The 25,994-nt window shown below is 49.9% G+C and overlaps 7 protein-coding genes across 7 annotated transcripts; 4 read left to right on the top strand and 3 right to left on the bottom strand.

Annotated features, from left to right (window-relative positions):
- Positions 1-2,641: 2,641 nt before the first annotated feature.
- AKAW2_51486S (putative C2H2 finger domain protein) lies at positions 2,642-3,677 on the bottom strand (the record flags this gene model as incomplete). Its single annotated transcript, XM_041691420.1, has 4 exons — positions 2,642-3,170; positions 3,220-3,299; positions 3,347-3,538; positions 3,624-3,677. The coding sequence occupies 4 exons, from the start codon at positions 3,675-3,677 to the stop codon at positions 2,642-2,644; spliced, it is 855 nt and encodes a 284-aa protein (XP_041544907.1).
- Positions 3,678-11,286: 7,609 nt separating this feature from the next.
- AKAW2_51485A (uncharacterized protein) lies at positions 11,287-11,736 on the top strand (the record flags this gene model as incomplete). Its single annotated transcript, XM_041691419.1, has 1 exon — positions 11,287-11,736. One exon carries the CDS (start codon positions 11,287-11,289, stop codon positions 11,734-11,736), a length of 450 nt encoding a protein of 149 aa, XP_041544906.1.
- A 2,843-nt stretch (positions 11,737-14,579) lies between these two features.
- On the top strand, positions 14,580-16,014 carry ERG27 (3-keto-steroid reductase; the record flags this gene model as incomplete). The annotated part of the gene is made up of 2 exons (XM_041691418.1): positions 14,580-14,644; positions 14,769-16,014. 2 exons carry the CDS (start codon positions 14,580-14,582, stop codon positions 16,012-16,014), a joined length of 1,311 nt encoding a protein of 436 aa, XP_041544905.1.
- Positions 16,015-16,639: 625 nt separating this feature from the next.
- Positions 16,640-18,005, bottom strand: MPG1 (mannose-1-phosphate guanyltransferase; the record flags this gene model as incomplete). The annotated part of the gene is made up of 5 exons (XM_041691417.1): positions 16,640-16,659; positions 16,711-17,587; positions 17,645-17,791; positions 17,899-17,942; positions 17,999-18,005. The coding sequence occupies 5 exons, from the start codon at positions 18,003-18,005 to the stop codon at positions 16,640-16,642; spliced, it is 1,095 nt and encodes a 364-aa protein (XP_041544904.1).
- Positions 18,006-19,458: 1,453 nt separating this feature from the next.
- AKAW2_51482S (uncharacterized protein) lies at positions 19,459-20,562 on the bottom strand (the record flags this gene model as incomplete). The annotated part of the gene is made up of 1 exon (XM_041691416.1): positions 19,459-20,562. The coding sequence occupies one exon, from the start codon at positions 20,560-20,562 to the stop codon at positions 19,459-19,461; it is 1,104 nt and encodes a 367-aa protein (XP_041544903.1).
- Positions 20,563-21,409: 847 nt separating this feature from the next.
- AKAW2_51481A (i-AAA protease YME1) lies at positions 21,410-24,045 on the top strand (the record flags this gene model as incomplete). The annotated part of the gene is made up of 5 exons (XM_041691415.1): positions 21,410-21,439; positions 21,501-21,644; positions 21,702-21,816; positions 21,873-23,605; positions 23,656-24,045. 5 exons carry the CDS (start codon positions 21,410-21,412, stop codon positions 24,043-24,045), a joined length of 2,412 nt encoding a protein of 803 aa, XP_041544902.1.
- Positions 24,046-24,247: 202 nt separating this feature from the next.
- AKAW2_51480A (uncharacterized protein) lies at positions 24,248-24,610 on the top strand (the record flags this gene model as incomplete). Its single annotated transcript, XM_041691414.1, has 1 exon — positions 24,248-24,610. One exon carries the CDS (start codon positions 24,248-24,250, stop codon positions 24,608-24,610), a length of 363 nt encoding a protein of 120 aa, XP_041544901.1.
- Positions 24,611-25,994: the final 1,384 nt, after the last annotated feature.

Below are 25,994 nucleotides of genomic sequence, written 5' to 3'. Positions count from 1 at the left end.
ATCCTGTCATGTTCAATTCTAATCCACAACAAACTGCCTACTACTAACTTATAACCAACTAACTACCTAATTGGATAAACTACGGAATAATTAAATAACTAAAGAGACAAGGCAACCCCCGCAGCCTTCCTTCCTTTCTATCTTCTCATTTTTTCCCCACAGCCCATCCATCTAGACTCTTTCCTTTCCCTCTTGCTCATCATCCCCAACACGAGATCCATCATCTCACCCAGATGACACACGCACACGCAGGAATGAAAGTGGATTTCCAAGTTTAACTAATTAAAACTAACTAACTAACCAAAGAGACGGTCGATCACAGCCCGTCTGTCCATCACATCTATCTATGTCAGACTCAGACTCAGAGACCAGACCGAAACTTCTTCCCTGTCACACGGAAATGATATCCATATTGACCGTGATTCATTCATTCCTACTTTCTGCAGCATTTCCAACTTCCAACTTCCAAGTTCCTTCCTAACCTAATAGATAGATAGTAAATAAATATCGGACTAAATCCGATCAGGTACAAACATTCCGTCCATACAATCGGCATTGAACCAGAAAAGATGCTTCCTTAGCTTAAACTTCAAATCATAATCAATCAATCTTTACTGGAATCATTATCATCATCGTATATCTCCTCCTCCTCCTCCCCCTTCTCCACTTTAAATTCATTCCCTTTTCTGTCTATCTGTCTGGCTGGCGCTTACTCCCGACCAACCGGTCGGTCAAATCGCCGCATTCTCCATTTCTGTCTCCATCGCCATCCCCATCCCCATCCTATGCTAACCAAACCCAGTTATTGATCAAATTACTCTAACTAACTAACTAACCAACTAAACTAAATAATAAATCTAGTCTAGTCTAGTCTAGTCTAATACAGTACATACTTCCGCCCCCTCTCCCCCCCCGGGCTAGATTACTTACTAGTAGTAGCTCTAGTCTAGTGCCAGTCACACTACACAACAACAACAAACAAACACACAAAAAAACCAGTTTTTCTGTTCTCTCCTGTTCCCACACCCCCCTAACCTAACTACTTACTACTTACTACTTACTACTTACTACTTACTACTACGTACTACTACCCTAAAACCAAAGGTCTCGGATTCTTTATCCCCGAGAATATGATTGATTCAATCAACCTAACTAATAATACCCTTGTATCTTTCGGGTCGGAGAGGTCCGTCCGTCCGGTTCTGCCCGTTGTGATGGGCATGGGCATCATATTCCTATCATATCTTACCGATCGGATCCGCTTTTCTTTCTTTCTTTCTTTCTTTCTTTCTTTCCTATTGTTATGTTCTATGTCTGTCTGGGATCAGATACCACGACATAACCAAAAAACTAAAAGTTTGGTGGACGCGTAAGTATATATAGCCAAGAGAAAAAAACAAAGCCAAAAGACATTACAGCCATTCCTTTTCATGTGGTAAGAGAAAAGAAAAAAAAAATATCCAAACTTGGCGCATGCATGTTATGTACAGTCGATCGAAAAGCGACCACAAACGCAGGTGCCAGGGTCATCGAATCAATCGTAGTCTTTTGCGTTTCTCTCTCTCTCATACACACGCACTTCTCGCCCTAACTACGGCGGTAGACTTAGACTATCTCATTCGGGCTATGGTGTGTGTGTGTGGTCGTTCGGCCCACCTGCACCTTACCAAAAAGCTCCCTGTCTAGCCGCACCCCCTCCTCTCTGCCTCCGTCCCTCTTTCTCGTGTAATCCTTCCCTCACACACACACACACACACACACACCCCAGACCAGACCAAACCATATGGGTGGGCGCTGGATGGGGTCGATCAGGCGCTACGACAGTCGTGGCTTAACTAGATAGACTTCAACCCCATGACTGGTTGGTCTTTGCTGCTACAAGCGCCATCGACGTGTGGAGCCTCTTCCCTTCCTTCCTTTCCATCCCCCAACCGTTTCAGCCGTCGATCCTTGGCTGACGTTGGTCTGGTAGGGTCTTAAGGAAGCTCCTGACAGGCTAGGAGCTTCCTAGAACAATGGCCCGACAACAATGGGCCCCCATGTTTCCCTTTTTTTCCCTCCGAGCCGAGCCAAGCCAAGCAAGCAGGCACTACTTACTTCCTCGGTCCATAGCATCCTTGTCAGCACGGCTTTGTTTCTCTGGTAGGTGCTGATCGACGGCCTACGTCGCGCGCGCCGTCAGCGTCACTGGAAAAGAGTACTCCGAAGGGGGGAAGGCATTATTAAAAGCTTCGGAAATAAGTACATACACCCATGTTCTGTATCCGTGCCCGTCAGCTCGCAGCTGCCCAGCACGTCATTCAGACCCAAAGCGAACGTATAGGCTATGCTGGTATAGAAAAGCAAATTGCATCATTTGCCAAGGTATCAAGAATATGACAAAAAATAAAACCTCTTCGCAGCCTTTTGACAGAGGAGGGGCGCAACTTAACCAAAGGAAACATCATAGTCCGCAAAGGATCACAAAAGGCGTTATGCCGTAGATGAAGAAAATAAAGAAATAGCAGCAGATGAGGCGTCTGACCAAATTAAGGACTCGTAAATGACAGTCATGATAGGGCATCACTCAAAGCACAAACGCATTGTAACTCCTAGTCTGAAACACTCGCTGTCGAATCATGCAAAGGCACTCGTCGGCTCATTAGCCAACCCCCAGGAAGCCCCAGTCCGTTCCCTCGGGCTGGTTCAGGATGCAGGCCGGCGGCTTGTAGTCACTGTGAGTGCTGGTCACCATCAGCGGTGGGCCTTCCGCTGTGGGTAGGGTATGGTATGGTTGCTGAAACTCCGGTGGCAGATAGCCCTGACGGCCAGGATCGTATCGTTGCTGCTGCTGCTGCTGTTGCTGCACAAGCTGCATGTAGTGTTGCTGAGCACGCTGTACGTCAACCGGCGACGTGACAGGGATGTGCTGAGTCACGATTGGTGGCTGTTCTTGTATGGGCACCGGCGTTATGTGTAGGCTCTGGTGGGGATAAAACTCATGAGTCGGCGTCGGGGTATGAGGGTAGTAGGGTTGCTGGGCTAAGAGATACTGTTCATTCGGCACAGGAACGGCGACTGGCCCTTGATACGAGTGCTCGGAAACCGCATCTTCCGAGGGCAGTCGGGTCATGGATCCTGGGGGGTGGGAGCGGTGTTGGTGCTTGGTCAAGGTCGTTTTGCGGCAGAAGCTTCACGTTGTTAGAAAGACATTAGCACGAGAACCAGGCCAATGCTTACGCTCGTTCGCACGTTGGCTCTTGGCAGATATACGGCCTTTTTCCAGTATGGATCCTTCGGTGACGAGCGAGACTCGATGACTGTGATGGTTAGCAGATAAGACTAATAGTGAGCTAGTGGTACATACGTCAGAAAAGGCCTTGTGGCATCCTCTGTGGTCACAGACATGAGGCTTCTCTCCGGTATGCGTTCGCGAATGCACTGTCAATGCACTCCTTTGGATGAAGCTTTTGTTGCAGTCCTTGACCGTACAATGATACGGTCGCTCATTGGTGTGTATCCGATAGTGCCTGCACAGATCTGATTTGCGATTGAAGGACTGCTGCCATTAGCACGGAAACTATAACGCCTTCAAGCAAGCGATAGAGTGGAATGTAGAAAAGCGACACTGGATAGAATCATACCTTATTACAATGCTCCCAGGTGCAGTTAAAATCTCGTCCACCACCAGGCGCCATGGTGAGGAAATGCAAATGCACAATCAAAAGCTATTGAAAGGTGAGTCGCAAGAAGGATAGCGGGGAGTGGGCCGGCTAGCGATAGGAACACAGGGAGCAAACAACGGATTCCAGGAAGATACGAAGAGATGCAAATAAATGAAAACAAATCAAAAAAAAGAAGCAGATAGTAAGTGACAGTAAGGACAAATAGATTTGCAATAAAGTATGAGCAGACAAACACGACAAGAAAATCGTACAGGCGACAGAGGGGGGAGGGAGAAAACGGTTGGAAGTATGGCCCGTAGTAGTAAGAATAGCTATGGTGGAGGGAAAATAGGAGAGCGGGTGGGAGGGGAAAAGAAAGAAGAGGGAAGGAGGTCTGGACAAGCGGAGGGAACAGGAATGTCACTGCAAATTAAGTCCGACGGCATGCAGCCTCGACAGTAATCATTGGAGGTCTGGACAGGCAGGTCGATTGGCAGCCAAGTCGCAGGACCGAATGATGGATCAAATGGGGAAGCGCAGTAGTGAAGGTGGATGGATGGAGGTGAGGCTGGCCCTGGAGGTCCAGCATAGCCGACAGGGAGGTATTCCAGACGTACCTAGCAATGGATCTAACAATAATACTGAAAATAATAATCCAGGACGAACACGCAGTGCGAAATCAAAACTAACAAGTGACGCGATGACGGAGAGGCGAAAGAGGGAGAGATGTAGAAGAGAAAGTGCAAAGCACGATCCCCAACGGATTTCTCAGATGTAGTTCAGTAGTAATACTGGTCGGTCCGGGCGAGGTTGCAACGTTTCTGTGATACAAGAGGCAGACAGACACAGACTGCTGCTTGCTGCGGGTCTCAGGCGGTTCTCCTTCCAGGTACGCAAGCCAGACCACCAAGTCAAGGGATGATGATGATGGCTGTTGGAGAAGGAGAAAATAAAATAAAAAATAAAAACAGGTCGAAGATGGGGGAGAGAAAAAGACGAGAAAGTCAAGAACACCTGCTCCAGATGGGGCAGATGGAAAAGAAATACTCGACGAGCCAGATGAGGAGGATTAGTTTACTGCACGAAGAGAGGTAAGAAAAAAAGAGCTAGCTGACTGGCCGATGGGATGGAAGCTCTTGTTCGTTTTTATTTTCCTCGTTTTGCCTCTCCGGCTCTCGTGAGCAGGCCGTGTAATTTTTATAACGCCGCATCGTTCTGGCTCTACCTAGTAGGTACCTAGCAGCTACTACGGGCTGCTAAGCTCCTTCACTACTGTCCAGCGGTAATCAAATAATAAATTGGAACCTCCTCTTGGTCTCCTCCAGCCGGTGGAGCTCCCCTCTAGCCAGTAACCCGGCCGGGCTAGCTTGAGACTTGGCCACTTTTTTCTTTCCTGTACCCCTACCCCTACCCCGGAAAGATCGGGTTATACTATGTTGAAGTATTTCCTTCGGACCACTTGGGGGATTTTCTTTCACCAGACCGAAATGGACACAAATGGAAATCAGAATAATACTAAAAGCAAAAAAGAAAAGAAAAAAAGAAAAATCCCACACCCTACACAAAAGTGGAGGTGAAAGACGAAGAAGAAAAAGAAGGAGAAGAAATCAAAAGTCAACGCTTTTATTTTTATTTTTATTTTTATTTTCTTTTTGTTAAGTATTTCTTACCCCATCGTTTCTGAACATGGGTTTACCATGTTTACCCTACTACAATCTACCCTGGAGGTCAGGAGGGAAACACTCGGTATCAAACGAGGTATCCAAGTACTAGGTACATACATACTTACATACATACGGGCACCAAGCAGTGGCACTTAAATTAGGAATCTCTTTTAGACTGACTGACAGGCCAAGGCTATCTGGGTCCCGCTTGTCGATTCGATGTTCGGGAGGGAAAGAGAGGAAGGGGTGGGGGGGGGGGAGAAAGAGTGGAAGTTTGGAGCTAGCAACCCCCAGACAAAGTTACCCAAGACCCAAGGTTTCCCATCCTACTGAACCGTCTTCCGGTCAAGATGGCTTGGGGGAAGAGGGGAACACCGATCCCCACCCTGTCCGCTTGTGCCTTAGAACACTGAAAGGTTAGGATATAGACTCGACCAATCATCGGCGACCAAGAGAGAGCCTGGCCTTGGAAGAAATTTACTAGTCTAAACATGGTCTAGTTGCCTGCATCCTGGCTGCAAAACCTCGACGGACCGCTAGTATCGCTTACTGTATCAGGATTGTATCGACTATCTTTCGCGGGTCAAAATTACTGACAGGTACCTTGACACGTACGTCCCTGGTACCTTCCTCTTAGGTACTTCCACTAGGTAAGGGTAACCAGTGGTGGTAAGTAGGTGCCCGTCCATGTTTTCAAATTACTTTTTATTCTATTCCACTCACCCCAAGTCGATGGTGCTGGAAGAGGAGACGGTAGTCCGCCATATAACATTCTGGATAGAACCACTACCGAAGACAATTGCACGGCGCTCCAAAGGAGTCAGAGCTGAGGCGGATCACAGCATGGTCACGCCAATACAACAAGCAGTGTCTACGTATGGGATATTCTGTACGACAGTGAAAAGGGAGGTAGGAGTAGGTATGTGTAAGATGGAAGGTCTGATTAGGACGTGGGCTAACCGATGGAACTAACTTACTACTTCGTACCTACCCAAAATGATCATAATCTATTCCTACTCTCGTACTGACTCCAATTATGACTATTACTATGTACATTGTTGTTGTTTATTTTTGTTTTTGTTTTTCTATTTTATTCATTTATTTCTTATTTCCATTGATTTATTTAGCTTTTCTCGCCAAGGTGCTGGGAAAGGATATCCCGTCAATCCTTGTACCAAGGTGGTAGGAGCCATGCCCTCCAAACAATTGTTGCTGGAATTAAGTTCCTGACGGCCCCTTCTTTACCCCCGAAAAATGATCATGATGCCGGCCGTCCAAAAGCATCAACGGAGGGAAGAGACGGAAAGGGAATAAAAGAAAGAGAAGAAAAAAGTATCGAAAGCCAAATGGGACAAAGAACAATGTCAGACCAGCCGGCCGACCAGGCAGCACAGATCGGAAATTATCAGCAAGGGATACCAGCGATGCAACAACCGAAAAGTTGTGGCTTTTCCCTTCTGGGCCGGCAGGCATCATGCTGAAACTGGCCCAGAGCAGCAGCTATCCCCAGGGTCTGCTATCGGCCTCACTCCAAACCACAATCGTCCTACTCACCTTACCTACTTAGGCAGTAGGTCTCCTACTGGCAGTGGCCATGATACCTTCATCCGTTGCTATTGGACGTACTTCTGGGCTATCTTTCTTGGGAGAAACAACGAGGACAACGCCCCCAACGCCACGATATTCTCGGTGGCTCTGCGATGCGGCTATTCTACCGATTCGATTGCTGGATGACAGCCAGCCGTAAACTCAAAGGGAGCGATTCACCAAGCCTCTATCAGCTGTTTTGAGTGATATTGACGCCTTTGTTCACTCCACGTGGCGGCTTCAAGAAATTCATCTGGATCGCGGTCTGTAATGCTCCATCAGTGATGGGGCCCCGACAAGGGACCAGCGGGATTCACTCGTCGTCCCGTTCCCCCTCCTTCCGCCCGTCCATGGCAATATTAATTATTAATATGATACGATGGCAGTCAAGGCCATCGGAGCCAATTAAGCTCGTGACGATCAGTTGATTTCTCTAAGGCTGGAGCCAAGAGACTGGCGCCAATGCTGTCTGTTCGTCATTGATAGCGAACTATAGGGGCTGCCTACATTCCTATTGATTTGGCCGACTGAACAAGCTCGGGATACACTTCCTCGATAGAATCAGCGGGTGATACATGGATAGATCTTCCATTTACTTTAACCAGGCTCACGGACTGCCGTGAGGCTTCGAACTGTAAGTCGACTAGCACCAGTGGATCTCGAATAGTGGCAGCGGGTCGAACCCATGGAACAGGCAGGCCAAAACAATCGCCGCCCGCTTGTTACCAGCAGAGGCCGTTTAATACGCTTACTTAGACTTTGGCCATTCATGGTTTGGACCCTGGAAGCCCGAGACCCATCGCACTTGAAGAGCGGCTAGAAACGTACGACATACACGCGAAGATAGCGATTAACAGTCGATAGTGTCTATAGCACGCACTCGATAGATCATCGTCTGCACACGATAGAGTTTTGTCTGGAAGACCTTCCAGCAAATCGCGGGCTTTGGTCTGCCCGTCGACTCTTCAATTTCCGTCTGTCATCTGGGAGGGGTTTTTTCGGGGTTTGCACGACCGGGATCTCCGAATTGTTATGGAGCTTATACCACACTAGGCTATTGAGCCACCACTCTGAGTCAGGCACAATCATTTAGAAGACTACGGACACCGCCTATGGCCAGCCCAGCGGATGCCAAGGGGGCCGTTTCGATCGGGAATTGGCTACCAAGAAATGTACGAGGGGGCAGTATTCGACTGGTAGGGTGTGCCTCCGTCGATGCTCGTATTGCTTTTTCCTTTAGGTTTCCTCGTCCGGGCGGCACTTCTTGGTTCCAGTTGACTCCCGTAGTGGCGCCATAGGCTTATACTCACTAACATCCGCACCAGTCCATGAGCTAAGCCAGCAGGATTATGACTAACTTACTAAACGCGAGTCATCTGAGACTGGGGCAATCCACCAGCAATGACTTGGTCGTCAGCACACAGGGGGGCAGGGCAGATAGGCGTACGTGTAAGCAATCGTGTGTAGTTCCCCGCCCCAACAGGAATTTATGCTAACCGATCCGGTGCTGGCGAGGTGAGCCCAAGCCGAGCCATGGAGGGGGGTTGCTCATCCCGTTATCATCCGCGATTTTCTGGTCTGATCTGATATGACACTAACTATGAGGCAGACAGCGTGCCAACTAGCGACGGGGGTGATTTTTGCGAGTACCCTGCTCGCTATCACGAGGCCGAGGAATTGAATAGATTACAGATGGGCTGGTAATCTACTTGGCCCCTACATGTACCGGGTACATCCACGCAATGCAACGGACAGGGAGGCCTGACTTTGTGACGGTATCGCCGAAGGAGCCGTCGAGAAGATGAGCTAGTGGCGGCACCCCCCATATTCCCGGTATACAGGAAGTAGGGTTATCTACATTATAGTCTGGTGCCACCACAGATACATGACAGCTCCTCCAGGTCGACCGGCACCCAGAACCTTACTGGACAGACCCGTCAATGAAAGCCCAAAGCTGACAGCTGGTCGCATCACTGGCAATGCGGGAGTGACGCCAGGGCTTGCACCATGCTGTAAGTCGCCGATCCTTAAGACCCAAAGGCTGTAGACGGGCTAATGGCGTGACTTGCATGTGGTCAAATGGGCGAAAAGATTGAAGAGTCTACTCTAGCACCCGGCCGGGGGAAAATTGGCCAACGGCGAGGGGAAGAGGAGGGGGAGAATGGAATTGGGGGGAGGAATGGACGAAACAACAAATCAGCAAGGGACGGGCAATGGATTGACAAGACGAGGGGTAAAAGTGATAAAGAAAGAAAGCAAAAGCGAGGCCGGAAAAGGCAATTTTCGCATAAGGTGATTGACCTTGATTTGCCATGAGAGATGGACACTGCTTCTCCGCTTTTTGGGAAGATCTCCCCGGTCAACTGGCGTGGCAGCTAACGAACGGGAAAGGAGGGGGAAAAGATCCGGCCTCGAGGGTGTGGAGGAGAAAAGAGGGAAGGCATTCGTGCCATACGGACTGGCATGCAGTTGAATCCGTCAACCAGATCGGGGAACGAGGATAGAGGAGGAGGAGGAGGATGATGATGATGACGATGACGTCGACCAGCTTACAGTCTCCCCCATCAACCTGAGACAACAGCTTCCGTTAGCATTGGGAAAAGGAATCCCAGGCACCTGGTCGGTGGTTCATCCGCCGCGGTAAACCCGTAGTCGCAGACCGGCGGCATCATGTGTCGAAGCGGCTTCTCCTCGCTGGGAACTGAAATTGAACCCCTTGTCCCCGGTCGCAATTGACGTAATGGCAGTAGAGCAGACACATGGTTAACCGAGCTCGACCGAAATTGAGTGGTGGGTTGCTTGTTCCCAGCAGGGGTTGGGATATGTGACTCGTGATTCGTGATTCGTGATGCGTAAGCTGGATGAAGGAAGGGGACGAAACAAAAGATGGGAGGGAGGAGATGAATGAGGTGGGGGTGAAAGTTGTGGGCAGTGCGTTCAGGAATGGAATTCATGCATGGCCACGCTACAACTAGTTTAACTTACTAACTAACCAACTAATCAACCAGACTCAATCAACCAGACTAAGACAAAGATTGGCTGGGGGAAAGAAGGGTTGGTTAGTTTGTAGTATGAAGCGAGAGGAGAAAGCAACTCCGACGTGATACACCAGGATGGTTACAAGTCTGGTGAAGTTGATTGAATGATAGTATATCCCGAATAAGGCTGGGCTGTCAGACAGAAGGACCAAAAAAAGAAATGAGTAGTAGTAGTAGTAGTAACTAGTAACTAGTAACAACACACTTCCTGGTAACCCCTAGTAATGAACATCCCGGTCTAGTGTTGATGCTGGCAAAGAGGGAAACCGGACGGGTGTCAGATGGTCGGGAGGAGATTGAAGGGGAAATGAAATCCTCCAGCCTTGACTCGCTCTCCATCGGGAGCTGCTGCTGGTTGCCTCGTCCTTTTCCTTTTCTACATACCCCGCATGGGGGGAAGATTGTCGCTCGGGAGCATCTTTAGCAAGTCTTTAGCACCGTCTGTCACACGCAGCTTCATTCCTGCCTTCATCATCATCATCACTACTACTTACCATCAACCTCGTTTTTTATTTTCATTGTGGATGATCCGGAGTAGTGTCATCCCGGCTCGTGGTCTACGTACTAGTATACTAGTCTGCGGAGAGAGGACTAGTGACCGACACTTGCTGGGAATCGCACACTGCATTAGAAAGAGCAGTGGTATGTAACCTTCATCTACTACACTACTATAATATATACTACTGTTCTACTAGTATATTTAGCAAGGCAGGACTACTCTCGACTTAGCTCCCTCACTAATTCTGTCTAATATCTCTTCTCCTCCACTCATTGCTCATTGCAGCCCATCCGCCTCAGGGCCAAGGAAATCAATCGCCCATCCTCCGTCTCCGTCAGTGTCTCAGTATACTCTACGAAATTGTCGACTTCGGACTTCTCTAGCCCTATCTCCGTCACCGCTGCCTGGTTATCACCTGGGAGAAGGGGAGGGGCGACATGGATGACGCGCAGTAGCAGTAGCCGTGAACAGTTGGGCGCTAATTCCGGCCGGGTGGATGTCGGAAAGAAATTCCAGCTCATCACATCCAAAATTTCGCTGGTGGACTGGCGGAGCTTCGATTTGTCCAACCCTTTTTTCTTGTGTTGCGCCAGTGTTTTAGCGGGCCCATCCGTATACTCCGCTTCCCCATATGAGCGACCGGCTAGATTGGACTAATCCATTGCTCACTAACGACTCTCTATCTGCTCAAAGCATGATGCGCAACGGAGCTATACGCGATGTCGCACCAGGGCATTGCATCCGGCCGCTAGACTACTCCCAACTTACTACTAACCACGACCAAACTAACTAACCAGGTCGATAGATTACTTAGCCACTAGCCTACTCACCACTAACCTGTTCTTTCCCTGACGATGCTAGACATACATGCATTCGGCATCTCGGACGATAGGCATCCAATTGCCCAGAAAAATCTCCGATGTGCATACATAACTCCCAATCCCAAGAAAGCAGCGCGCCTGGTCAACGCAAGCTCTGGCCACGCATGCTTTCTGCCAGTGGCCTGCCTGCTCAAACGGCTGCTCTCGGCTCGGCTTCATGGAGGGGGATTAATTTCAATCGCGACATTTTCCAAGCGAATCGCAACCGTAGCTGCCACAGGCGCAGATGATGATTGCACGACCATGTTAGCCTTACGAGATAGCCAAGAACCGGGCAGCGACTCGATCAGCCGGCTTTCAATAACGATGCTGGTTTACTCATGGCTCACCCTCCTTTATTATTCCTGTTGTCTCTTCACCCACACACCCTCCTTCCTTCCCGCGGGCCACCGCTACTATACGGAAGCATCACTAGTCTACTAACATCCATCCATCCACCCCGGCCCCCCGTAAGCCTGAAATAACCCAATAAGTCGGTGAGTGCTCGTCACTGGGCCACTTCATTCCCTTCCTTCCTAGAGATGCTTTTTTATTTTCTGGCCAAGAATAGTTCTTTCTTCCCCTCCAAGTTATCCCGTTAGCAGCGCGCCGGGTAAGCGTGGATTTTCCTGGGCGCGTCTTTCTACCCACCCCCCTTGCAGGTCCCCGGCTTCGATACGGTCTGGATTCTGGAATAGGCTACTGCAGAGGCCGCTGTGGATGGATGGAATCGACAGCCTGATGAGAGAGAAAATAAATGGAGATATCCCAGATTCTGATCCATCGGCGTTGCTACTGCATTGGTTCGCTTGCAGAGATCGCGCGTCTCCTATCAACATCAGCCCTGAATAACAGTCGTTCTTTTGCTAATTCCGGCATTGCCTCCCTTTCCACTTTGTCTATGCAGTCGCGACTTTGATTGGTCATAGACGGCTGGTAGATTCTACCGAGCTCAGTTGATGATCTGATTGAACCTTTTTCCACCCCCAAACTTTAATGGCAGGGTGCAGCTGTTCGGGCGTGGCTGTGTCTCATCCTGGTCAAAACAACCCCATAATCCACACTATGACAGGCTGGGCAAACCCCATGTGAGCTCGTTTACAGAGGTCTGGGTTCGATAGGTCCGCTGCTTGTTCTTGTTTGCTAAGCAAATCAAAATAATAACGAAGGGGGGGAGGCGTGTGGTGCTGACGGGCTGACCCCGATTTGGTGAAAATGGTCGGGCTATTCCTTCGCGTCTTGACGCCTCGCCTGTCAGGTTCGGAACTAGTTTAGCTGGTGGCGCTGTCACTGTCTCTCCACTCGCAAACCCGCGCTGGTTGCCCTTTTCGAGTGTTCTGGATGGACGCCCCCGCGTCTGAATTAGTAGCTGCTTATATCAGACTGTCCATATAGCTCAAGCTCATAGCCCCATACCGACTACAGTAGTAGTTATCTATTCATCTTATCGCTCGTCGCTAGCTAGCTTGCTTACTGCTTACCAATGCTCAGATATCAACACTGTAAACTAGTAAATCTGACCACGCTTCACCTACATCAATAGAAAAAAGTATACTCGAGCCTCATCACCACCAGCACAGCAACATCATCTGTATCTTCAATGAACAACCTCCCTTCCAACACATTCTCTCCCCATTCCATGCATCAACCTCATCTGCAACAAACCACATCCCGAACAAACCTTACCTACCTACCTACCAAATCCCGAACACACACACATTAATACATGCATGCATACCAACTTCTCCTGTTCGCCATGTATGTACTCTCTAACTTCTAACTTAAACTTTGACAGGCACCTGGGAGGCGTCTAGCCCCCTTCAGCCAGCCAGCCATTTATGCCTCAACTTGAACACATTATGTAAATTTAAAAAATGTTGATGCATCTCTGCCTACTTCCAAACTCGCTCCTAATATAGATAGATCTAGACGTGTGTCAGTGTCAGGCAGCGACGAGGCAATCTAGTAGGCTTTTCAGCTAGCCCTATATGTATATGTATGTGGATGTGGATGTGGATGTGGTCGTCGTAAGTAGGTAAATAGATATGGTATGTGTGTGAGATAGATATATGATGTGGGTGCGTACTGTTGGGTTGATGATGCATTTGTTTTGCCACTGATGGTGGAATCAGTTTGGTACTTTGGTTTTTACAAATTGATACTTACTTACTCTTACTACATTGATCTTGGGTATCCATCCAGTCGCTTCATTCAATACTTAGTGGTATGTATGTATGTATGTTATGTGCAGTGAGTATGCATAGTGGCAAAGATCATGACCATGCTGTATTATGATATGAGTAAGACCAGCACATCATATCACATCACATTCTAACTAACTAACTGTTTTTTGTTATCTGAATCATAAAACCACTCACTTACTCGTTAACACTAATTATAGTTTAAGCTTCTCGACCATCCTATTTTGTAGTATGGTTATGTGGCGATGATGGATGGGTGGTTGGGTGTAAAAGAGCCGCATGATGATGCTGCTGATAACTTATCACCTAGTGTGTGCACAAGAATAAACTTCAACCTCGTAGGATAGATATATCAGATGAAGAGGAGGGTATACGAGGTGACAGGGGGCTTGGTTGGCTGGGTCGTCTGAGGTCGATTGAATTTAGGTTTGGGAGGAATAGATGGTAAGTTGGAGGGTGTGTGTGGGAGTGGTGAGGTTTGTAGGTGTAAGCTGTGTGTTCTATGATAGGATTTATCTGGTGGGTTTTGGTCATGAGGGTGGGTGAGTGGATCTGTAGAAGTAGATGTAGAAGTATATACTAGTATGATAGGTGACGGATTGGAGGTAGATTGGTTGGGGAGGTGGGTATTTAGTTGTTCTTACAGAAGTTTTCTTTCATATGTATTTTGCAATCGACGCTAATATGTTATGTGTATTGTGTAACTGTTAACGATGATATAAGCATTCCATTGTATACTATATTGGGTATGTCGTGAAGCTATTCAGACCATACATATGCCATGTAGTATGAGACCGGGATTATCGTCCACTGAACTCCCCACTATTAACCTCCCCAACTATACTCCCATATATCATCTTCACTATCATGATCTCTCCTCTACACCTTAAGTAAAATCAACATGCTGCTCCCCACAACGTACCTGAATACATCAATATCACATGACCCAATCCCTATCAACCCCTTATGTAATCACCCCTTATCGGAGATTTATACAATCCCCAATTAATCCTCAACTATCCAGGACCAGCTTCACCTCCAACCCGGCCCAATTCCCTACAACCCACCAAAAGTAGGCCCATCACAATGGCCGAACCACCACAGCATGACCTAGACAACCAATTCTACGTGCTAGTAACCGGCGCAAACAGGTACCCATCCCTCAATTGCACCCTCCCAACCCTACACACCACCCACCCACCAGCACACCCCTTCAAACCTCCCCCTCCCCCCCAGAACAACCTCACAATCAATCTAACAAGCCAATTCCACCAGCGGCCTCGGCCTCGCCATCTGCGCACGTCTAATAAACACTTTCCTCACAACCCACCCACCCACCACCCACCTAACCATAATCTTCACGACCCGAAGCGCCTCAAAAGCCTCCTCAACCCTTCACCACCTCCAAACCCTCCTCCCCCCCATCTCCTCCCCCACCACATCCAGCAGAATAACCCTCCACCCGGAAACCGTGGACCTCTCCTCCCTGCCCTCCGTCCGCGCGCTCTCCACCCGCCTCACCGAAACCCTCCCAAAACTCGACTCCATCGTCCTCAACGCCGGCATCGGCGGATGGACAGGAATCGACTGGCCACGCGCAATCTGGGGGACTCTGACCGACCTCGTGCACAACGTCTCATGGTTCGCGCACAAGATCGCGCCCGTGGGGATGATCACCCCGCCTCAAACCACGTTACCGGATGAGCCGCGACTAGGTAGCGTGTTCGCGGCGAACGTATTCGGACACTACATGCTCTCGCATGGCGTCATGGGCCTACTCCGGAAATCCACGCAGCCGGGCCGCGTCATCTGGGTCTCGAGTATCGAGGCCACCGTGAATCATTTTAATGTGGAGGATATCCAGGGATTGAGGTCGACTGTGCCGTATGAGAGTTCCAAGACGCTTACGGATGTTCTTGCCCTCACGGCGGAGTCGGATGGGAGTAGGAAGTGGGTGGAGGGGTTTTATACCTCCCCTGATAAAGGGGTGGATGAGAAGGGTGGTGAAAGGGAGGGCAAGGAGCCACGCATGTATCTCTCGCACCCTGGCGTGTGTGGAACGGGGATCCTCCCGTTGGCGTTGCCGCTGTTCTGGTGCATGATCGCGTCGTTTTATATTGCCCGGTTGCTGGGGTCGCCGTGGCATACGCTGTCGACGTATGCGGGGGCGTGTGCGCCGACGTGGTTGGCTATTAGTCGGCAGGAGGAGCTGGATGCTGCGGAGGAGGTGTATCGGGCTCATGGTGGCGGGAAGGTGAAATGGGGGTCGTCGTGTGATCGGTTGGGGAGGGATAAGGCGGTTTCAACGGAGGTGGATGGTTGGGGTCATGGGGGTGTGGTTGGGGAGGCGGTGGTGATGGAGGATCGGTGTCGGAGGAGGAAGCGTGGAGCGAGGGATTTGACGGCGGAGGAGAAGATCGAGTTTGAGGAGTTGGGGAGGAAGTGTTGGCAGGGGATGGAGGAGCTGAGGGTACAGTGGGAGGAGATCTTGGAGAGGGAGGAGGGTGCTGCCACAGCTTAAGTTTTCTGGAATAATGTGGTGCATGGGTTCGGGCATATTGCGTGTTGCATCTGCATCTGTATACTGCATCTATAATAGAGGAATAGAGTAATAGAGAATAATAAGATTGTTTTTCTGATCCTGCCTCCCGTATTTACATTCCTTTAACCATGTCCACATACGTCATTAAAATCAGATAGAGTATTAGTCCATGTGCTCACCATCCCCCGGGGAAACAAGGTAGCAGAAGAAAAAGCCGGTAAATAAAAGAAGCAACAGCACTGGTGACACGCAGTCCGTCGGAGAAAGATGCGGGAGAACAAGGTAAGAGATCAGAGACCTCGGCATTGATTATAAGGGATGTAAGGATGACCCGAATCAGACACGCTTCTACCATCAAGGCCTCTAGCATGCGGACACGGACGAGCACAAGACGAAGGTAAGAATGGACGGGTGCGAGTGGGAGATGGTTCAGAGGCGTAGACCGCATTGTATCCAAGCAGCGTCCTGTTGTCTAGAACCCCCTCTGGGTTCTACACTGCTCGAAAGAGAAAGACACGATCAACTCCGGTTTCTATGCATCTGGTGACTTCAGTGTAGGTGGTGTATATCGAAGGTGAAGGGCATGTCGACGTGACAAAAAGGATTACATGATGATAGCAGGAACTAAAGATTTGAATTAGCAATGAGCCATATGAGTGTAGACAATTTACTCACCATCAACGTTCTGCTTGATGCTCTTGTGGGGCAAGATGGAACCACCGTTGACATAGACTTCGTCGGCGATGGTGACATCGTCACCCAGCACCGTAACGTTCTCCAGACGAGCCCAGCGGCCCACGGAGCTGTTCCATCCAACAATGGTCGACTTGACCCACGCGTGATCCTTGACCTTGCTGTTCTCCATCAGGACACAGCGCTGCAGACGCACACCGTCACCGACCACCACATTGGGTCCAATCACCACGTTGGGGCCGATGCGGCAGTTCTTGCCGATCTTGGCGGAGGGGTCGACCATGACATTGCCGCCATACACGTAAGGCTCGCTGTTGGGGGCGAGCAGCTTCGAGTTGCGCTTAGCAAGGGAAGTGAGGTAGAGGCAGGTACCGCTCAGGAAATCCTTGGGCTGACCAACGTCCATCCAGAAGCCCTCCAGGTCGAAGGAGTGCAGCTGGCCGTCCTTGACGATAGCGGGGAAGGTCTCCTGCTCGATGGAGGTGGGGCGCAGCTCGATCCGGTTCAGCACGCTGGGGTTCAGGATGTAGATACCGGCGTTGATACGGTTGCCGACGAACTCGACGGGCTTCTCGACGAAGCGGTCGATGCGCGAGGGGTGGTTGGGCTTGTGGACGACGACACCGTACTTGGAGGGCTCGTCGACCTTGGTGACCACAATGGTACCCTCGTTGCCGTGGTTCTTGTGGAACTCGGCCAGCTCCTTGAAGGGGTAGTCACAGATAATATCGGAGTTCAGGACGAAAAACGGGCTGTCGTCCTTGCCCAGAATCTTCTCCGCCAACTTCAGGGGACCAGCCGTGCCGAGGGGTTCGGATTCCACAGAGAATTCGATTCTGACATTGTAGATTTCTTCGTACTAGGGGCGGCTGTGAGCATTCGCGGACGGCAATCCGTGCAGCTAGGGCAATTGTACCTTCTTCAGGGTCGACACCATAACATCAGGGCGGTAGTTGACGGCCAGTACGATATCTGTGACACCAGCAGCAGCCAAGCTCTCAACCTGGTGCAGGATCATGGGCCGGTTGGCGAATTCGACCAAAGGCTTAGGGAGGGTCAAGGTCTAGACAGCATTGAGAACGGTTAGCTTGTGTGCGCTTTCCCACGGCCCGGCCATGAATCGACTGGTATGTTCGACGTCACGATCGTCGGCGGGGGTGATCAACTCACCAGAGGACGCAGACGGGTACCGAAACCGCCAACGAGAATGAGGGCTAAATAGTCAAAAGTCAGAGAGTCCGAAGGAACAATTAGGTAGACTGGTACATACCCTTCATGGTTGCTGTAGGGAGGTATTAATTGTAGGGTAGAGTAGCGATCGGGAGGCTCGCTCCAAACGAATGACCGGAGCAAAGAACGAGTTGGACAGGTGGAACAAAAGCCCGCCGACGGAAGAGGGGGGTAAGTAAGGAAAGGTGGAGAGAGTGTATGGAAGAGGAGGGAGCAGTTGTTCCAACGATCCAAAGATGGGGACGTTGGAGAGATTAGATTGATCGATTGATTGATTGATTGAAGCGGATGGTCACAGACGGGGAAGAGAAAGGAAAGGAAAGGAGGAAAAAGAACGGTCGGGATATAATATAAGAACGAGGAGAAGGAGGAGAGGAGAGGAAGGCAGAAAGAGAAAGAGGAGACCACCTGGCGTTGCGATTCGGGGAGAGCGGGCCGTAATGGCTGTGTATGTACGGGCCGGTAAGTTATGAGCAAGTCAAAAAAAAGAGGTCACTGGCAAGACCCCTTAAACCGGCCAGTGTGTAGCAGAGTTACAGCCTTGTGACTTGAAGATGGCACTCACTGGCACTCACTGGTACTCGCCAGGAACACCGGGTTCAACCTGCGCACGTTTGCGGCAGCGCCACTTCGCCCAGCAGGTTCTGCCGTTTAGGGTATAGTCGGGTATCGTACGGCCTAGAACCAACTAATCACTGCGGCGGGTTCAGGTGCCCCCAGTGGGGCAGCAGTGCCCCCTGAATTATCTTTACAGCTCCATAAAATGTTGTAGTCTTCATCTTAATTACATTTATTAACTAATTATTATTGAACTCTTTTCTTAAATTATGATCAGTTATGAGGTTGGTGATATTATGCCATTCTTGCTTCAGGTTACGAAATCTCGCATATCATGATCATAATTATGTTAATAATAATAAGTAGACTTACATTACAGCTGATGCACGCACGATTGACGCAGTACGTGCATATCCCCCCTAAGTAAATTTTATTGTTGATGGGAAAAAGGCAAAAAAAAAGCAAGAAAGAACAAAAAGACTACTAGTAACCCATCCAGAACTACCTAGTGCCATCACATTATCCAATGAAAGGGTGGCCTCATACTTGGTAGTAACTTGGCCACCGATGGCATTCAAACTGTCGGGTTGCATTCCCTCTTCATTTTAGCACACAACGTAGTACCTACCTTAGCGGGTTACCCAGAATGTATGCAGGAGGAATAAGCATCAATTCCATCCGTGTCTCCTGATCATCCGGTTTTCTTTGTTGCCGCCCTTTCCTAACAGCCCCCAGCTGTGGTCACGGGTTCATTAAGGCCGGTGGCAGGTTTCAGGAGCGCCTCAGAATTGCAGGTCAAACAAGGAACATAATGAATCGAGAAATTAGATATATTTTAGGGAAGAAACTTAGTTCCCAGCCAGTATATAAAGCAGTAGGGCAGCAGACCTTACTCCAGGCCAGTTCTATATATAAATCATCACTCTCTGCCTGCTTGCCTGCTCACTCCTGCGTGTCTGGGGGCAGTGAATGGCCCTTTCCAGCCAAGCCACGTGTAAAAGTTCCCCGGCCCCCATCACCGCCTACCGGATCGAACACAAATCTCCTGATCCACTCGCGCACCTTGCTCACCTTCATCAGCGGCAGATCTTCCTCACGCTTGGCTGCAGGGTCTTGTTGAATATCCCGGAGTTGCTTCGCACTGTAGAGCCCGCCTGCTTCGGTTACGTCGACCCGCTGGCGGTGCAGCAGGTTAACCTTCGTGACCCCTTTCCTCAGACTCTGCCCGTATACCCGTTCCCGGAAGGAGCTCAGTCCTACCATCCGCATCAGAACAATGTCCCGTGGACGTAGCGTTGCCAGCGACACCCCCAGCGCCTCCCCTTCGTCGTCACCTTCCCCAGCCATGACCGCATGATTCATAGGAGGAAGCCAGAACGTAACCCCAAACCCACTTCTTGTATCATCCCCAACCACCATCTCAACCAGATCCAGCTCTTGCTTCCATTGCCGCGTTACCACCCGCCGTGGAGGGTGGATGGCGATAATCGCCACAATCAGATTCACCGTCATCGTCTGCGGCACGATCGAATGCAGATACGCCGCAGTGGGGATATCCCGGAGATCAGTGAGGGGCCCTTGGATTGGGAACCCTGGCGTTGGCCCGTCCTTCTCGCTGCTTGTCGCATAGGAGGTTCCGACCGATAAACCACTACTGCGCATGGAGTCGCCGGAGTGAAACCCCGGAGTCGAGATCTCCGAGGTTTCGTGAACGGTAAATGAATGGTTGTAGAATTGCGAGAGTACTGAATCATCCGGCTTTGTCCGCGATGTCCCATCAGAGCCTGCAATATCCCGTATAGTAAGGAAGCGAGCATCTCGACCGGGCTCCCACCTGTAGATTTCTGGGAGAAACCCTGGATTGCGCAGATCCTGCAATAGTCTCCATTTCACGGGCTGACCATCGGGGAAAGGCCAATGGCCTACGTCTTGCGTATCCAGACTATGAAATGGAGATATCGGTGCGTTCAGCAGCTCCTCTTCATTCCACTGGAGAGTCCGCAACGTGGGCGCACCCATGAGGAAGATAGTCCGTTTCGACATCATATGTGTCGTATAGCGGGCTTCATGCCACGGGCATATTAGTTAGAATACCGGTCACTGCTCTCTTCAACTTCTCAATGTCAAACACGTTGCGGAGATCCGTCCAGATCGGTGAGGTCAAAGATAGAGATTGATCCAAAGGTGCCAAGAGAGGAAGGAGCATTAAAGTATCTAATGCGCAGCTGCGTTGTGAACGCGTCTGAAGGGCGTGTCCCGTTATATAGATAGTTTGTGACAAAGAGGATGCACCTTTCAGCTTGACTCTGATGATGTTCTAGCCATCGGTATCCGATTTGAACCACGGGTTGTAAACAGGCAACGACTCATGTTGTATGGTACTGCGTATACGGTCCAGAAAGTGGATTGAGGATCGTGCGCGGCCATGATCGTCATGGCATGAGTACGGTTGGAGAAGTCATGACGCAGATATACCAGATATATGGCCGTGTCAACAGCGGGAAAATTCCGGGAAGCTGTGGTGGTGCAGCCTTCTAGAACGCATCCATGCGGGCGGGGAAGTTTGGGGAATGGCGTGGAATTCGATGTTTCATGCCTGAGGCATATAGGCAGTCATTCTGGCTACGGGGGGCGACAGCAGCCGGCAGAGCACCGGGTCGGCAGTCGAATTTCGCCGCCGAGCAACGACCAGCCAAGCATCGTCATTGGTTTGGCCTCTCTTCTTTCCTCTCTTCATCTCAAATCTGTCGTCTGGTTGTGGTCGGGGATGGCATGTATCTTGATTAAGGATTGATCTCATCGTCATCGTTACTGTGCCCCACCCTCTCCCTATCACGCCGAAGGGTTACTATCATCAACGTCGCGGCCAAGTGCCGCTTTAGTTCGGACAACCATGGCCTTCCAAGTCCCCTTCCCCAAGCCGGTAAGCCTTGCTATCTGTCCACGCTTGAACTTGCCTTCGCTAACTATTGACTCTCCGGCAGGGTCTTGCGGCCGTGACCTCAGATCTCTGGCCGTCAATGACACGGTTGTTTAATGCGCCCCGGAATAACGTCGAACACGCCTCCCGCTCCGGATATGCCGCCCCTCAGCCCTCCCAACGCGCGGTTGCGGAAGCAACCTCCACGGTATGTCTCCCTAGTCGGCCGTATAATGATGGAGCTAGTGCGCTGATATACGTATAGGGATCAAGTGGTGTGCAGCTGCCCGAGTTCCTGGCTACTGTGTCTTCCGAGGCGTTGAAGGCAAGCATCTTGAACAAGACCACTCAAAGCGGATGGTCTCGCTCCTTGCTCAATGGTATACATTTCTCTTCTTATACCTGGAAGACTTGCTCTAACTTGACTTCGTTCCAGGGACCACAATGTGGACTTCGCCGTCTCTTGCTACCCGTCATCTTGCCTCTCCCTCTGCTCGTTCCTACTCCACGATATCCATGTCCGTCAACCGTCTTCGCCACGCCCCCCAAGTACAAGTTCTCTCCCGGTTACAGCAACAGCGTTTTCTGTTTGGTGGTTCTTCTCACAATCTGTTGGCGCAGAAGGAGAAGACTGCCAACAACAACCCTAGCAGCGCAAACGCTCAGAATGCTTTCTACCAGGCCCTCCTCCGCGCAAACCACCCTGCCATTGTCGTTGAACGGTACAAAAGCGGTCATTTTGCCACGAATGCGGCTACGGACGAACTCTACATGAAAGCCCTGCAACGCGTTGGCGGCGTGGACTCTGCGGTAGCGGTCCCTGCTTCCGGCCAGGCCGTCAGCCCCGAGCGGCTGCAAGCCATCGGCCAGGCCGTCGCAACCCAGTTTCACGGTGGACAATTCGGTTCTTCTACCCACTACGGTTCAGCAGTCAAGCAGACTGGCACTGGAAACAAGGAAGATCCTCTGCACGTGGTTGTGGAGGAGTCAACCGGAAGTGCGGTCTTCAGATGGGTCAAGTTCCTGTTCTACTTCGCCTTCTTCGCTTATCTGTCTCTGGTTATGATCACAATCTTGGTTGAAACGACTGGTGCCCTGAAGAACATCAGGGGCCCGCAGAACAGCGAGGCTCAGCCTCAGCAGCAGACTGTCCGTTTCAGTGATGTGCATGGTTGCGATGAAGCCAAGGAAGAACTTCAAGAACTCGTCGAATTCCTCACTAACCCCGATCGCTTCTCCTCGCTTGGTGGCAAGCTGCCCAAGGGTGTTCTCCTGGTTGGTCCTCCTGGTACCGGAAAGACTTTGCTGGCTCGTGCTGTCGCAGGAGAGGCTGGTGTTCCTTTCTTCTACATGTCTGGCTCTGAATTCGATGAGGTCTACGTGGGTGTCGGCGCCAAGCGCGTTCGTGAATTGTTCACTCAAGCCCGCAGCAAGTCCCCCGCTATCATCTTCATTGATGAGTTGGATGCCATTGGTGCCAAGAGGAACGAGAGGGATGCCGCCTACGTGAAGCAAACCCTGAATCAACTGCTTACTGAACTCGATGGCTTCTCCCAAAGCAGCGGAGTGATCATCATCGCCGCAACCAACTACCCCCAACTTCTGGATAAGGCTCTCACGCGTCCTGGTCGCTTTGATCGCAAGGTGACTGTTGGTCTTCCCGACGTTCGTGGTCGTATGGATATTCTCCGACACCACATGAAGGAGGTTCAGGTCAGCATGGATGTTGATGTCGGTGTCATTGCTCGTGGTACCCCCGGTTTCTCTGGTGCCGATTTGGAGAACCTTGTTAACCAAGCTGCCATCTATGCCAGCCGTAACAAGCAAACCAAGGTTGGCCCGAAGGACTTCGACTGGGCTAAGGACAAGATCATGATGGGTGCTGAGGCTCGCAGCCGTATCATTCAGGACAAGGACAAAATCCTCACTGCCTACCACGAGGCCGGTCACGCTCTCGTTGCTTACTTCTCTCCTTCCTCTACGCCTTTGTACAAGATCACCATTGTTCCTCGAGGCATGGCCTTGGGTGTGACTCACTTCCTGCCTGAGATGGATATGGTCTCGAGAAACTACACTGAATACCTTTCGGATATCGACGTCTCCATGGGCGGTAAGGCTGCCGAGGAGCTCGTTTTCGGCCCCGACAAGGTGACCAGTGGAATCTCTGCGGTACGTTTAACCACCTTAGCTCAAAGTACGTAGTCACTGACATGTAATAGGACATTCAACAAGCCACTGAAACCGCCTTTACCTTGGTCACCCGTTTCGGCTACTCCAAGAAGCTCGGAAACGTTGACCTGTCGAGCAACTATGACAGCCTCTCATCGGAAACGAAGCAGGAGATTGAATCCGAAGTCCGTCGTTTAGTCGAGGAGGGTCGTGCCCGCGCTAGCAACATTCTGACTGAGAAGCGGGAGGAGCTGGAACTCTTGACCAAGGCTTTGATTGAATACGAGACACTGACAAAGGAGGAGATGGAGAAGGTTCTGCGAGGCGAAAAGCTCGACAAGCTGCAATCAGCTCCCGCGGCGCCGCTGAAATTGCCCGAAGCCCTACAGACGGCCCGGCTACCACCTACAGTGACCAGCGGAAACTCCGTCCAGGAATAAGCGATCTTTTACCTCTGATTCTCCCCTTTTTTTACGATCATCGCCTGTTACAGCTACAATATCATAGGAATGTTTTGATATGCACCGCGCTCTCTGCTCTTATCCTTCCTCGTCCTCATGTGTCATACGTATCGAGAAACAACCCAATACCATCTTCAACCTATCTCTTTTTCTACCTCATTGATACGGTGGTCTTGAGATCATGACCATCACCTCAACAAACGTTCTGGTCTCTTCTCGTTTCTCTTTTCCCTTTTTGATTTCCTTCTCGGTCCTTGTATTCACCGTGACTGTCCGTTTGCGTCTACTTTACCGTTTCTCATCTCTTTCCTTGTTTAATCTCAATGCTTTGGTTCAAAGACTGGGTGGCAGGCATACAGGTGAATTTGGCACTATTGTATTATTTACATACGTACATATAGCGTGCATCGAATTCAATACGAACTTCACTTGCATGGATTTTCTCGACATACTAGTAGTTGGCATCTTCTCATTCGGAATCAGGAAACGAGAAGGCGTTACGTCCCATGTGGAAGAACAACGGCCCAACCCTAAAATGTATTGAAGACAAGGAGTCTATCCAGACCTACTCGTACGAGATAGACTAAGAGAAGCAGAATATCAGTAGTAATAATACTCAGAACAACAAGACGCATTATTGCTACTCCAGCTGTCATGTCCGAATAGTTATTAATACCAGTTCCATGCTGCCATTAATGCAAGCTTACTACCTACAGACATATATAAACCAGACAGGTCATGGTAGCAACAATACTACTTGTGAATAACTATTATGTAGCCAATTTTCCCACATTCAATATCTCGAACGCCAACCGGATTCGGGGCCCAGGTCGACTCTCCGGACAATCATCCCTCGGAACTTAACGCAAATCTATCATAAATACATCATCATTCAGTGACAAAACTATCACAAGCCAAAGACATTGAAACCCACATTCGTTCATAGGAAAGAATAATACATGGTTCTTCCCCAAGGTACATATACACCCTAGAAACGGTATATGTAGTAACTCACGTATAAGTATGACACTCTCCCCTGCTGAGATCTGTATCCCTTCCATGTTAGTAGTACTATACACTACTACTATATTCAAGCAACCAACTCCTTTCTACCCCTAAACCCAACCCCATACGTGATCGGAAGCTACTACTACTACTATATTACTATATAACCTCTCTTTGAGTAATCATCTCACACTCTCTAATTTGCTACACACACACACACACACACACACACACACACACACACACACACACACACACACACACACATCATGCACCACCACACCCACTACCACGCCCCCTACTACACCCACCTCATCCAAACCAACAAATCCAACTCAGCAGGAGACTGGCATCGCTGGCTCGTGGCAGCAGCGACCCGCGACGACATGATAACCTTCTTCAAGGGGTTGATAAAATACTCCAAGACCAGCGGGGCGAAGATCACCAACGTGAAACCGATCCATCTGGCATGGTGGACGTTCGATTCCCCGAATGGATACAATATCAGGGAACTGGTGAAGCAGATTTACCAATTGAATCCATCTTGGTACGGGAATGTGGAGGAGTTGAATGATAGTCGGGGAAAGGTCACGGTTACCTTGTTGGATGATGCCGGGGGAAGGAGTTGGCCGGTTTTGCCGTGTCAGGATGTTGAGTTGGGGGAGCATTTTGATTGATTGGATGGGTGTGGTGGTCGTGGTATGAATGAATGAATGAATGAATGAATGAATGGTGATTGACTATGACTTTTGTCTTGTATGAGTCAAGCGTTTAATGTGATTTACTCATTGAGGTCATCTGTGCTGTAGCTTGCAGCTGAAATAAATCCATTAGAAAATTAACGTTAGGGACTGACCACGGCGTAGCGGACCAGGTAAATGCATGTATGTACATTAACAAACATCATTAGAAAAGAGAAAGAT

The sequence above is a fragment of the Aspergillus luchuensis genome, chromosome 5 (assembly GCF_016861625.1).
Source record: "Aspergillus luchuensis IFO 4308 DNA, chromosome 5, nearly complete sequence".
Classification (NCBI taxonomy): domain Eukaryota; kingdom Fungi; phylum Ascomycota; class Eurotiomycetes; order Eurotiales; family Aspergillaceae; genus Aspergillus; species Aspergillus luchuensis.
This window is presented reverse-complemented; position numbering and strand designations above follow the sequence as displayed.